We start from the raw sequence: 14400 nt of genomic DNA on the forward strand, positions 1-14400 counted from the left end.
GTGTCACTGCAGTGCCACCCAGGCGCTGTCCGTGCCACGGCATTGTCCCCTGGTGTCACTGCAGTGCCACCCCGGCGCTGTCCCGTGACACAGCCGTGTCCCCTGGTGTCACTGCAGTGCCACCCTGGCGCTGTCCGTGCCACGGCCATGTCCCCAGTGCCACCCCGGCGCTGTCCCGTGACACAGCCGTGTCCCCTGGTGTCCCCGCAGGAGGTGGCCATGCCCGACGTGCTCTACGAGGAGGTCATCGAGGTGGACGAGCGGCTGGTCCCGGAGCAGCCCGACTGTCACCTGCCGGGCAGTGACACCTGGCCCCGGGTGCAAGGTGGGACACTGGGGTGGCACTGCCACTGTCACCTGCCGGGCAGTGACACCTGGCCCCGGGTGCAAGGTGGGACACGGGGGTGGCACTGCCACTGTCACCTGCCGGGCAGTGACACCTGGCCCCGGGTGCAAGGTGGGACACGGGGGTGGCACTGCCACTGTCACCTGCCGGGCAGTGACACCTGGCCCCGGGTGCAAGGTGGGACACGGGGGTGGCACTGCCACTGTCACCTGCCGGGCAGTGACACCTGGCCCCGCGTGCAAGGTGGGACACAGGGGTGGCACTGCCACTGTCACCTGCCGGGCAGTGACACCTGGCCCCGGGTGCAAGGTGGGACACTGGGGTGGCACTGCCACTGTCACCTGCCGGGCAGTGACACCTGGCCCCGGGTGCAAGGTGGGACACTGGGGTGGCACTGCCACTGTCACCTGCCGGGCAGTGACACCTGGCCCCGGGTGCAAGGTGGGACACAGGGGTGGCACTGCCACTGTCACCTGCCGGGCAGTGACACCTGGCCCCGGGTGCAAGGTGGGACACAGGGGTGGCACTGCCACTGTCACCTGCCGGGCAGTGACACCTGGCCCCGGGTGCAAGGTGGGACACTGGGGTGGCACTGCCACTGTCACCTGCCGGGCAGTGACACCTGGCCCCGGGTGCAAGGTGGGACACTGGGGTGACAGGGGTGGCACTGGGGTGGCACCTGGCAGGTGACCCCCCCCCCCGTCACCGTTCCCTGCTGCTCTGTGAGGTGGCACCAGGAGGTTTGGGGGTCTCGGGGGGGGAGGTGACACCGCTGTCCCCCCAGGAGTCTCGGGGGTGACCCTGCCGGTGCAGCGGGGGAGGTTTGGGGGTGACAGGGGGGGAGGTGACACCGCTGTCCCCCCAGGAGTCTCGGGGGTGACCCTGCCGGTGCAGCGGGGGAGGTTTGGGGGTCTCGGGGGGGGAGGTGACACCGCTGTCCCCCCAGGAGTCTCGGGGGTGACCCTGCCGGTGCAGCGGGGGAGGTTTGGGGGTGACAGGGGGGGAGGTGACACCGCTGTCCCCCCAGGAGTCTCGGGGGTGACCCTGCCGGTGCAGCGGGGGAGGTTTGGGGGTCTCGGGGGGGGAGGTGACACCGCTGTCCCCCCAGGTGTCTCGGGGGTGATCCTGCCGGTGCAGCGGGGGAGGTTTGGGGGTGACAGGGGGGGAGGTGACACCGCTGTCCCCCCAGGTGTCTCGGGGGTGACCCTGCCGGTGCAGCGGGGGAGGTTTTTGGGGGTGACAGGGGGGGAGGTGACACCGCTGTCCCCCCAGGTGTCTCGGGGGTGACCCTGCCGGTGCAGCGGGGGAGGTTTGGGGGTGACAGGGGGGGAGGTGACACCGCTGTCCCCCCAGGTGTCTCGGGGGTGACCCTGCCGGTGCAGCGGGGGAGGTTTGGGGGTGACAGGGGGGGAGGTGACACCGCTGTCCCCCCAGGTGTCTCGGGGGTGACCCTGCCGGTGCAGCGGGGGAGGTTTGGGGGTGACAGGGGGGGAGGTGACACCGCTGTCCCCCCAGGAGTCTCGGGGGTGACCCTGCCGGTGCAGCGGGGGAGGTTTGGGGGTGACAGGGGGGGAGGTGACACCGCTGTCCCCCCAGGTGTCTCGGGGGTGACCCTGCCGGTGCAGCGGGGGAGGTTTGGGGGTGACAGGGGGGGAGGTGACACCGCTGTCCCCCCAGGTGTCTCGGGGGTGACCCTGCTGGTGCAGCGGCCGCTGGACCTGGCGCGGCTGCGCGGGGACCTGGAGCGGGTCCTGGCCCGCGGCATCCGGAGCCTGGCGGTGCTGCTGCTGCACAGCTACGCGTGAGCGGCGTTTGGGGGGTCCCGGGGGGTTTTGGGGGGTCCCTGGGGGTCCTGGGGGGTCCCAGGTGTCCTCAGAGCCCTGCGGTGCTGCTGCTGCACAGCTACGCGTGAGCGGCATTTGGGGGGTCCCGGGGGGTTTTGGGGGGTCCCTGGGGGGTCCTGGGGGGTCCCGGGTGTCCTCAGAGCCTGGTGGTGCTGCTGCTGCACAGCTACGCGTGAGCGGCGTTTGGGGGGTCCTGGGGGGGTCCCAGGGGGTCCCTGGGGGTCCCTAGGGGTCCCTGGGGGGGTCCTGGGGGTCCCTGGGGGTTCCAGGTGGGTCCTGGGGGGGTCCCGGGTGTCCTCAGAGCCCTGTGGTGCTGCTGCTGCACAGCTACGCGTGAGCGGCGTTTGGGGGGTCCCGGGGGGTTTTGGGGGGTCCCTGGGGGGTCCTGGGGGCTCCCGGGTGTCCTCAGAGCCCTGCGGTGCTGCTGCTGCACAGCTACGCGTGAGCGGGGTTTGGGGGGTCCTGGAGGGTTTTGGGGGGGTCCCTGGGAGGTCCTGGGGGTCCTGGGGGGGTCCTGGGGGTCCGTGGGGGTCCTGGGGGGTCCCTGGGGGTCCTGGGGGTCCTGGAGGGGGTCCTGGGGGGTCCTGGGGGTCCTGGGGGGGTCCTGGGGGTCCCTGGGGGGTCCTGGGTGTCCTGGGGGGGTCCCGGGTGTCCTCAGAGCCCGTCGGTGCTGCTGCTGCACAGCTGCGCGTGAGCGGGGAGCTGAGGGGATTTCGGGGGTCCTGGGGGGGCTTTTAGGGGGTCCCTGGGGGGCTTTGGGGGTGGGGGTCCCCCAGCCTGGCCGGTTCTGCACCCTCCTGCACGAGTGGGGGGATTTTGGGGGTCCCAGGGGGCCTGGGGGCTTTTGGGGTGGGGGGTCCGAGGGGGGATTTGGGGGGTCCCGGGGTGGGATTTGGGGGGTCCGAGGGGGGATTTGGGGGGTCCGAGGGGGGATTTGGGGGGTCCCGGGGTGGGATTTGGGGGGTCCGAGGGGGGATTTGGGGGGTCCCGGGGCCTGGCGGAGCTGCTGCTGCCCTGCTGTGGCTGGGGTGGGGGGCTCTGCAGGGCTCCCAGGTGCCCCCCAGGTGTCTCAGGTGCCCCCCAGGTGCCCCCCAGGTGCCCCCCAAGGTGACCCAGGTATCCTCCAGGTGGCTCAGGTGCCCCCCAGGTGCCTCCCACGTGTCGCAGGTGCCCCCCAGGTGTCTCAGGTGCCCCCCAGATGCCCCCCAGGTGCCCCCCAGGGGACTCAGGTGCCCCCCAGGTTCTGCCCAGGTGTCTCAGGTGCCCCCCAGGTGATTCAGGTGACCCCAAGATGACCCTGGCAATCCCCCAGGTGCCCCCCAGGGGCCCCCCAAGGTGTCCCAGGTGCCCCCCAGGAGCCCCCCAGGTGTCTCAGGTGCCCCCCAGGTGCCCCCCAGGTGTCCCAGGTGCCCCCCAGGAGCCCCCCAGGTGTCCCAGGTGCCCCCCAGGTGCCCCCCAGGTGTCTCAGGAGCCCCCCAGGTGTCTCAGGTGCCCCCCAGGTGCCCCCGACCCCCTCTGCCCTGCTTTGGGGCACGGCAGAAATCCCCAAAGATCCCAAAAAAAAAACCTCACCCGAAAACCAGAAAACGGAGGAATTTGGGCAAAAGGGGCGACCCAGCCCCAAATCCAGCCCCGCCCCCCTCGGGGCCTTAATTAGCACCAGTTCGGCGTTAATTAGGGCCATTAATTGACCTGGGAGGCCGGAACCCTCTGGTGGGAGGGGAAAATTCCGGGAAGGGGATTGAGAGGAGCTCGGGAAAAGAGAGGAAAGTGCCCGGATTTGGGTCCGGAGGTGAAAAAAGAGAGAAAAAAGAGAGGAAAAAAGAGAGGAAAAAGAGAAAAAAGAGAGCAAAAAAGAGAAAAAAAGAGAGGAAAAAGCCCGGATTTGGGTCTGGAGGTGAAAAAAGAGAGAAAAAAGGGAGGAAAAAGAGAGGAAAAAGAGAAAAAAAAGAGAAAAAAGAGAGAAAAAAGAGAAAAAAAGAGAGGAAAAAGCCCGGATTTGGGTCTGGAGGTGAAAAAATAGGAAAAAAAGAGAAAAAAGAGAGGAAAATGCCCGGATTTGGGTCCGGAGGAGAAAAAAGAGAGAAAAAAGAGAGGAAAAAGAGAGGAAAAAGAGAAAAAAGAGAGGAAAAAGCCCGGATTTGCGTCTGGAGGTGAAAAAAGAGAGAAAAAAGAGAGGAAAAAGAGAGGAAAAAGAGAAAAAAGAGAGGAAAAAGCCCGGATTTGGGTCCGGAGGTGAAAAAAGAGAGAAAAAAGAGAGGGAAAAGAGAGAAAAAAGAGAGGAAAAAGAGAGGGAAAAGCCCGGATTTGGGTTTGGAGGTGAAAAAAGAGAGAAAAGAGAGAGGAAAAAGCCCGGATTTGAGACTGGAGGTGAAAAAAGAGAGAAAAAGGAGAGGAAAATGCCCGGATTTGGGTCCGGATCGCAAAAAAAAGAGAGAAAAGAGAGAGAAAAGAGAGAGAGAAAAGAGAGAGAAAAAAGAGAGGAAAAAGAGAGGAAAATGCCCGGATTTGGGTCTGGAGGTGAAAAAAAAGAGAAAAAAGAGAGGAAAATGCCCGGATTTGGGTCCGGAGCGGAAAAAAAGAGAGAAAAAAGAGAGAGGACAGTGCCCGGATTTGGGTTTGGAGGTGAAAAAAGAGAGAAAAAAGAGAGAAAAAAAAGAGAGGAAAATGCCCGGATTTGGGTTCTGGGTGTGGTAGCCAGGGTCCGGCCCTGGTCACTCCTCATCACACCTGGTCACTATGGTCACTCCTGGTCATTCCTGGTCACTCCTGGTCACTCCTGGTCACTCCTGGTCACTCCTGGTCACTGTGGTCACTCTCCATCACTCTGGTCACTCTGGGTCGCTCCCCATCACTCGTGGTCACTCGTGGTCACTCGTGGCCACTCCCCATCACTCCTGGTCACTGTGGTCACTCCTGGTCACTTTGGGTCACTCCTGGTCACTCTGGGTCACTCCTGGTCACTGTGGTCACTCCTGGTCACTCCTGGTCACTCGTGATCACTGTGGTAACTGTGGTCACTGTGGTCACTGTGGTCACTGTGGTCACTCTGGTCACTGTGGTCACTCCTGGTCACTCTGGGTCACTCCTAGTCTCTCCTGGTCACTGTGGTCACTCCTGGTCACTGTGGTCACTGTGGTCACTGTGGTCACTGTGGTCACTGTGGTCACTCCTGGTCACTGTGGTCACTGTGGTCACTCCTGGTCACTGTGGTCACTCCTGGTCACTCTGGGTCACTCCTGGTCACTGTGGTCACTCCTGGTCACTGTGGTCACTGTGGTCACTCTGGTCACTCTGGTCACTCTGGGTCACTGTGGTCACTGTGGTCACTCTGGTCACTGTGGTCACTCTGGGTCACTGTGGTCACTCCTGGTCACTCTGGTCACTCTGGTCACTCTGGTCACTGTGGTCACTCTGGTCACTGTGGTCACTCCTGGTCACTGTGGTCACTGTGGTCACTCCTGGTCACTGTGGTCACTCTGGTCACTGTGGTCACTCCTGGTCACTGTGGTCACTGTGGTCACTCCTGGTCACTGTGGTCACTCCTGGTCACTCTGGGTCACTCCTGGTCTCTCCTGGTCACTGTGGTCACTGTGGTCACTGTGGTCACTGTGGTCACTCTGGTCACTCTGGTCACTCTGGTCACTGTGGTCACTCCTGGTCACTGTGGTCACTGTGGTCACTGTGGTCACTGTGGTCACTCTGGGTCACTGTGGTCACTGTGGTCACTGTGGTCACTGTGGTCACTCCTGGTCACTGTGGTCACTCCTGGTCACTCTGGGTCACTCCTGGTCTCTCCTGGTCACTGTGGTCACTCCTGGTCACTGTGGTCACTGTGGTCACTGTGGTCACTGTGGTCACTCCTGGTCACTCTGGTCACTCTGGGTCACTCCTGGTCACTGTGGTCACTCCTGGTCACTGTGGTCACTGTGGTCACTCCTGGTCACTGTGGTCACTCCTGGTCACTGTGGTCACTGTGGTCACTGTGGTCACTCCTGGTCCTCTCCTGGTCACTGTGGTCACTCTGGGTCACTGTGGTCACTGTGGTCACTGTGGTCACTCCTGGTCACTCCGGGTCACTCCTGGTCACTGTGGTCACTCTGGTCACTGTGGTCACTCCTGGTCACTGTGGTCACTGTGGTCACTCCTGGTCACTGTGGTCACTCTGGTCACTGTGGTCACTGTGGTCACTGTGGTCACTCTGGTCACTCTGGTCACTCCTGGTCACTCTGGTCACTGTGGTCACTGTGGTCACTGTGGTCACTGTGGTCACTCTGGTCACTCCTGGTCACTGTGGTCACTGTGGTCACTGTGGTCACTGTGGTCACTCTGGTCACTCCTGGTCACTGTGGTCACTGTGGTCACTCCTGGTCACTCTTGGTCACTCTGGTCACTCTGGTCACTGTGGTCACTCTGGTCACTCCTGTGCAGCCCCAGGGGGAGCTGTGGTCACTCAGGGGGGTCAACCCTGCCCCCCGCAAGGTTGATTGATCAGCTGATTGATCGATTGACAGGCTGATTGATTGATTGATTGATTGATCGGCTGAGTGATCGATTGACAGGCTGATTGATTGATTGATTGATTGGCTGAGTGATCGATTGACAGGCTGATTGATTGATTGATCGATTGACAGGCTAATTGATTGATTGATTGGCTGATTGATTGGCTAATTGACTGAGTGATTGATTGAGTGGCTGATTGACAGATCTGCAGGTGGGAGTGGAGGTTCCAGGTGACACAGATGGTGTGACACAGGCGTTCCCCAGGTGTTCCCCAGATGTTCCCCAGGTGGCACAGGTGCTCCCCAGGTGACACAGGTGTTCCCCAGGTGTGGCACAGGTGACATACAGGTGTGACACAGGTGACACAGGTGTTCCCCAGGTGTTCCCCAGGTGACACAGGTGTTCCCCAGGTGTGGCACAGGTGACATACAGGTGTGACACAGGTGACACAGGTGTTCCCCAGGTGTTCCCCAGGTGTTCCCCAGGCGTTCCTCCAGTGACACAGGTGTTCCCCAGGTGACACAGGTGTTCCCCAGGTGTTCCCCAGGTGTTCCCCAGGTGACACAGGTGTTCCCCAGGTGTTCCCCAGGCGTTCCCCCCGGTGACACAGGTGTTCCCCAGGTGACACAGGTGTTCCCCAGGTGTTCCCCAGGTGACACAGGTGTTCCCCAGATGACACAGGTGTTCCCCAGGTGACACAGGTGTTCCCCAGGTGTTCCCCAGGTGTTCCCCAGGTGTTCCCCAGGTGACACAGGTGTTCCCCAGGTGTTCCCCAGGTCACACAGGTGTGACACAGGCGTTCCCCAGGTGTTCCCCAGGTGTTCCCCACGTGTTCCCCACGTGTTCCCCAGGCGTTCCCCAGGTGACACAGGTGTCCCCGCAGGTGGCCGGGCCACGAGCAGCAGGTGGGGTTTGGGGACACAGGTGTTCCCCAGGTGACACAGGTGTTCCCCAGGTGTTCCCCAGGTGACACAGGTGTTCCCCAGGTGTTCCCCAGGTGACACAGGTGTCCCCGCAGGTGGCCGGGCCACGAGCAGCAGGTGGGGTTTGGGGACACAGGTGTTCCCCAGATGACACAGGTGTTCCCCAGGTGTTCCCCAGGTGTTCCCCAGGCGTTCCCCAGGTGACACAGATGTCCCCAGGTGTTCCCAGGTGTTCCCCAGGTGTTCCCCAGGTGACACAGGTATTTCCCCAGGTGTTCCCCAGGTGACACAGGTGTTCCCCAGGTCACACAGGTGTTCCCCTGGTGTTCCCCAGGTGTTCCCCAGGTGTTCCCCAGGCGTTCCCCAGGTGACACAGATGTCCCCAGGTGTTCCCAGGTGTTCCCCAGGTGTTCCCCAGGTGACACAGGTATTTCCCCAGGTGTTCCCCAGGTGACACAGGTGTTCCCCAGGTCACACAGGTGTGACACAGGTGTTCCCCAGGTGTTCCCCAGGTGTTCCCCAGGTGACACAGGCGTTCCCCAGGTGTTTCCCCAGGTGTTCCCCAGGTGACACAGGGTGATCCCCAGGTGTTCCCCAGGTGTTCCCCAGGTGACACAGCGTGTTCCCCCAGGTGACACAGGTGTTCCCCCGGTGACACAGGTGTTCCCCAGGTGTTCCCCAGGTGACACAGGTGTTCCCCAGGTGTTCCCCAGGTGTTCCCCAGGTGTTCCCCCGGTGACACAGGTGTCCCCAGGTGTTCCCCAGGTGTTCCCCAGGTGACACAGGTGTTTCCCCAGGTGTTCCCCAGGTGACACAGGTGTTCCCCAGGTCACACAGGTGTGACACAGGCGTTCCCCAGGTGTTCCCCAGGGTGACACAGGGTGTTCCCCAGGTGTTCCCCAGGTGACACAGGTGTTCCCCAGGCGTTCCCCAGGTGTTCCCCAGGTGTTCCCCAGGTGACACAGGTGTCCCCGCAGGTGGCCGGGCCATGAGCAGCAGGTGGGGTTTGGGAACACAGGTGTTCCCCAGGTGACACAGGTGTTCCCCAGGTGTTCCCCAGGCGTTCCCCAGGTGACACAGGTGTTCCCCAGGTGTTCCCCAGGTGTTCCCCAGATGTTCCCCAGGTGACACAGGTGTTCCCCAGGTGTGGCACAGGTGACATACAGGTGTGACACAGGTGACACAGGTGTTCCCCAGGTGTTCCCCAGGTGTTCCTCCAGTGACACAGGCGTTTCCCCAGGTGACACAGGTGTTCCCCAGGCGTTCCCCAGGTGTTCCCCAGGCGTTCCCCAGGTGACACAGGTGTCCCCGCAGGTGGCCGGGCCACGAGCAGCAGGTGGGCGCGCTGGCGCTGGAGCTGGGCTTCGCGCAGGTGTCGCTGTCGTCGGCCGTGGCGGGCATGGCGCGGGCGGTGCCGCGGGGGCTCACGGCCCTGCGCCGACGCCTACCTGAGCCCAGGTGTGCGGCGCTACCTGCGTGCCTTCTGCCGCGGCTTCCGCCACGGCCTCACGGTGAGCCACGCGGGCCCGGGGGCAGGGCGGGACTGGACCGGGATAGAGCGGGATGGACCCGGATAGAGCTGGGAATGACCCGGGATAGAGCTGGGACTGACCCGGGATAGAGCTGGGATTGACCTGGGATAGAGCTGGGATAGAGCTGGGATAGAGCTGGGATAGAGCTGGGATAGGAGCTGGGATTGATCCGGGGATAGAGGGATTGATCCGGGATAGGACGGCTGGGGATTGACCCTGGATAGAGCTGGGACTGACCTGGGATAGAGCAGGGATAGAGCTGGGATTGATCCGGGATAGAGCTGGGATAGAGCTGGGATTGATCCGGGATAGAGCTGGGATTGATCCGGGATAGAGCTGGGATTGATCCGGGTCAGGGCTGGGATAGAGCTGGGATAGAGCTGGGACTGACCCGGGATAGAGCTGGGACTGATCCGGGATAGAGCTGGGATTGATCCGGGATAGAGCTGGGACTGACCTGGGACAGAGCTGGGACTGACCTGGGATAGAGCTGGGACTGACCCGGGATAGAGCTGGGACTGACCCGGGATAGAGCTGGGACTGACCCAGGATAGAGCTGGATAGAGCTGGGATAGAGCTGGGACTGACCCGGGATAGAGCTGGGACTGATCCGGGATAGAGCTGGGATTGATCCGGGATAGAGCTGGGACTGACCCGGGATAGAGCTGGGACTGACCCGGGATAGAGCTGGGACTGACCCAGGATAGAGCTGGGATAGAGCTGGGATAGAGCTGGGACTGACCCGGGATAGAGCTGGGACTGACCCGGATAGAGCTGGGATAGAGCTGGGATAGAGCTGGGAATGACCCGGGATAGAGCTGGGATTGATCCGGGATAGAGCTGGGACTGACCTGGGACAGAGCTGGGACTGACCTGGGATAGAGCTGGGACTGACCCGGGATAGAGCTGGGATTGATCCGGGATAGAGCTGGGACTGACCCGGGATAGAGCTGGGATTGATCCGGGTCAGGGCTGGGATAGAGCTGGGACTGACCCGGGATAGAGCGGGATGGACCTGGGATAGAGCTAGGATTGACCCGGGATAGAGCTGGGACTGACCCGGGATAGAGCTGGGACTGATCTGGGACAGAGCTGGGACTGACCCGGGATAGAGCTGGGACTGATCCGGGATAGAGCTGGATTGACCCGGGATAGAGCTGGGACTGATCTGGGATAGAGCTGGGACTGACCCCGGGATAGAGCTGGGATTGATCCGGGATAGAGTGGGACTGACCCAGGATAGAGTGGGACTGACCCGGGACAGAGCTGGGATTGACCTGGGATAGAGCTGGGACTGACCCGGGATAGAGCTGGGATTGATCCAGGATAGAGCTGGGACTGATCCGGGACACAACAGGACTGGCCCAGGACAGGGCTGGGCCTGACCCGGGACAGAGCAGGACATCCTGGGACCCACTGGGACAGCCCAGGACAGGGGTGGGGGCACGGCTGGGACATCCCAGGACCCCCCGGGACCCCGCCAGGAGCCCCATCCCACCGGGGACCCCCCTGCGGGTTGTTGGTCCTTCTGGGACTGCCCCCCCAGGGGTACCCCCCCCACTGCGCCCCCCCCATTTCCCGCTGGGACCCCCCATTTCTCACTGGGTCCCCCCATTTCCTTCTGAGACCCCCCCCATTTCTCACTGGGACCCCCCATGTCCTACTGGGACCCCCATTTCCCATTGGGATCCCCCATTTCTCACTGGGACCCCCCCATTTCCCACTGGGACCCCCCATTTCCCCCCGGGACCCCCCCATTTCCCACTGGGACCCCCCATTTCCCACTGGGACCCCCATTTCCCACTGGGGAAACCCCCATTTCCTTCTGAGACCCCCCCATTGGGACCCCCCCCAGTGGGCGCTGTTCATGCGCTCGGATGGGGGCTCTGACCCCCTGCCCCCCCCTGACCCCCCTGCCCCCCATTTTCAGGGGGTGCAGGTGCTGTTCATGGGGGCTCTGACCCCCTGACCCCATTTTCAGGGGGTGCAGGTGCTGTTCATGGGGGGCTCTGACCCCCTGCCCCCCATTTTCAGGGGGTGCAGGTGCTGTTCATGGGGGGGCTCTGACCCCCTGACCCCATTTTCAGGGGGTGCAGGTGCTGTTCATGGGGGCTCTGACCCCCTGACCCCATTTTCAGGGGGTGCAGGTGCTGTTCATGGGGGGCTCTGACCCCCTGACCCCATTTTCAGGGGGTGCAGGTGCTGTTCATGGGGGGCTCTGACCCCCTGCCCCCCCTGACCCCCTGCCCCCCCATTTTCAGGGGGTGCAGGTGCTGTTCATGCGCTCGGACGGGGGGGCTCACGCCCATGGCCACCTTCGGGGGGGCCCGGGCCATCCTGTCGGGCCCGGCCCGCGGGGGTCGTGGGCTACGCCCGGACCACCTTCGACCCCCGGGACGGGACCCCCGTGATCGGCTTCGACATGGGAGGTGAGGGCTGGGGGGTCCTGGGGGGTCCCACTGGGATTGGGGTCACGAGGGGTCCCACTGGGATTGGGGTCACAGGGTCCCCACTGGGATTGGGGTCACGGTGGTCCCACTGGGATTGGGGTCACGAGGGGTCCCACTGGGATTGGGGGTCACGGGGTCCCACTGGATCGGGGTCACGGGGTTCCACTGGGATTGGGGTCACGGGGTCCCATTGGGATTGGGGTCGGGGGGTCCCACTGGGATTGGGGTCACGAGGGGGTCCCACTGGGATCGGGGTCACGGGGTTCCACTGGGATTGGGGTCAGGGGGTCCCACTGGGATTGGGGTCAGGGGGTCCCACTGGGATTGGGGTCACGGGGGTCCCACTGGGATCGGGGGTCACGGGGTTCCACTGGGATCCGGGGTCACGGGGTCCCGTTGGGATTGGGGTCACGGGGTCCCACTGGGATTGGGGTCACGGGGGTCGCACTGGGATTGGGGTCACGGGGGATGGGATCCCATTGGGGACTGGGGGTCCTGCTGCGGTTGGGGGTCCCGTTGGGATTGGGGTCGGGGGGGTCCCACTGGGATTGGGTCACGGGGTCACACTGGGGATTGGGGTCACGGGGTCCCGTTGGGATTGGGGTCACGGGGGTCGCACTGGGAATGGGGGTGACGGGGGTCCCACTGGGATTGGGGTCACGTGGTCCCACTGGGATTGGGGTCACAGGGTCCCATTGGGATCGGGGTCACGGGGTCCCACTGGGATTGGGGTCGGGGGGTCCCACTGGGATTGGGGTCACAGGGTCCCACTGGGATATGGGTCACGGGGGGTCTTACTGGGATTGGGGTCAGGGGGTCCCACTGGGATTGGGGTGATGGGGTCCCACTGGGATTGGGGTGACGGGGTCCCACTGGATTGGGGTCGTGGCGTCGCACTGGGATTGGGGTCACGGGGTCGCACTGGGATTGGAGTCACGGGGTCCCGTTGGGATTGGGGTCGGGGGGGTCCCGTTGGGATCGGGGTCATGGGGGGTCCCACTGGGATCGGGGTCACGGGGGGGTCGCACTGGGATTGGGGTCATGGGGTCCCACTGGGATTGGGGTCACGGGGGATGGGATCCCATTGGACTGGGGGTCCCGCTGCGGTTGGGGGGTCCCGTTGGGATTGGGGTCAGGGGGTTCCATGGGGATCGGGGTCCCAGGGGGTGGGGGATCCCATTGGGACTGGGGGTCCCGCTGGGGTTGGAGTCACAGCAGGGTGGGGGTCCTGCTGAGATTGGGGGTCCGGCTGGGGTTGGGGTCCCCCAGGCACCTCGACCGACGTGAGCAGCTGTGAGGGGTTTTGGGGTGTGCCTGGGTTTGGGGTCCGGCAGTTTTGGGGTCCCCCAGGCACCTCGACCGACGTGAGCCGCTACGCGGGCGAGTTCGAGCACGTGTTCGAGGCCACCACGGCCGGGGTCGCCATCCAGGCCCCCCAGCTGGACATCAACACCGTGGCGGCCGGGGGGGGCTCCCGCCTCTTCTTCCGGTGCGGGGACGGGCCGGGGGCTGGGGAGGGGGTCCAGGGGCTGAGGGGGGGGCTGGGGATGGGGTCCAGGGGCTGAGGGGGGGGCTGGGGGATGGGGTCCAGGGGCTGGGGAGCACTGGGGAGGGGGCTCCAGGGGCTGGGGGGGTTGGGGAGGGGGGCTCCAGGTGTGTCCCAGGGGGAGTGAGGGGCACCCGTGGGTGTCACTGCCCCCTCCGTGCCCCCCGTGTCCCCGCGGGTGTCCCCGTGTCCCCGCGGGTGTCCCCGCCCGGCCGGACCCCCGCTGTCCCCCGTGTCCCCGCGGGTGTCCCCGTGGGTGTCCCCGTGGGTGTCCCCGCCCGGCCGGACCCCGCTGTCCCCGTGTCCCCGCGGGTGTCCCCGCCCGGCGGACCCCGCTGTCCCCGTGTCCCCGCGGGTGTCCCCGTGTCCCCGCGGGTGTCCCCGCCCGGCCGGACCCCGCTGTCCCCGTTTTCCCCGCAGGTCCGGTCTCTACGTGGTCGGTCCCGAGTCCGCGGGCGCCCACCCGGGCCCCGCCTGTTACCGCAAGGGTGAGTGAGGGACACCCGTGTCCCCGTGTCCCCCTGACCCCCCGGTGTCCCCAGGCGGTCCCCTGATCCCCCGGTGTCCCCCGGTGTCCCCCGGTGTCCCCCGGTGTCCCCCTGACCCCCCGGTGTCCTCCAGGCAGTCCCCCTGACCCCCCCGGTGTCCCCAGGCAGTCCCCTGACCCCCCCGGTGTCCCCCGGTGTCCTCCTGACCCCCCGGTGTCCCCAGGCGGTCCCCTGACCCCTCGGTGTCCCCCTGACCCCCCATGTCCCCCGGTGTCCCCCTGACCCCCCGGTGTCCTCCTGACCCCCCGGTGTCCCCCTCACCCCCCGGTGTCCCCAGGCGGTCCCTTGACCCCCCGGTGTCCCCCGGTGTCCCCCTGACCCCCCCCGGTGTCCCCCGGTGTCCTCCTGACCCCCCGGTGTCCCCCGTGTCCCCCTGACCCCCCGGTGTCCCCAGGCAGTCCCCTGACCCCCCGGTGTCCCCCGGTGTCCTCCTGACCCCCCGGTGTCCCCAGGCGGTCCCCTGACCCCTCGGTGTCCCCCTGACCCCCCATGTCCCCCGGTGTCCCCCTGACCCCCCGGTATCCTCCTGACCCCCCGGTGTCCCCCTCACCCCCCGGTGTCCCCAGGCGGTCCCCTGACCCCCCGGTGTCCCCCGGTGTCCCCCTGACCCCCCGGTGTCCCCCGGGCGGTCCCCTGACCCCCCCATGTCCCCCTGACCCCCCCGGTGTCCCCCGGTGTCCCCTGACCCCCGGTGTCCCCCCTGACCCC

General features: G+C 64.9%; 1 protein-coding gene across 1 annotated transcript in view; it reads left to right on the forward strand.

Moving 5' to 3' along the window:
• The window catches only part of OPLAH (5-oxoprolinase, ATP-hydrolysing), a 70972-nt gene that overhangs the window by 8732 nt on the left and 47840 nt on the right, over positions 1 to 14400 (forward strand). The window contains 4 exon segments of the mRNA XM_068177919.1: positions 211 to 325; positions 2024 to 2147; positions 8931 to 9048; positions 9050 to 9127. Coding sequence (XP_068034020.1) covers positions 211 to 325; positions 2024 to 2147; positions 8931 to 9048; positions 9050 to 9127 — 435 coding nt within the window.

The sequence above is a fragment of the Anomalospiza imberbis genome, chromosome 1, assembly GCF_031753505.1.
Source record: "Anomalospiza imberbis isolate Cuckoo-Finch-1a 21T00152 chromosome 1, ASM3175350v1, whole genome shotgun sequence".
In the NCBI taxonomy this organism is placed as follows: Eukaryota; Metazoa; Chordata; class Aves; order Passeriformes; family Viduidae; genus Anomalospiza; species Anomalospiza imberbis.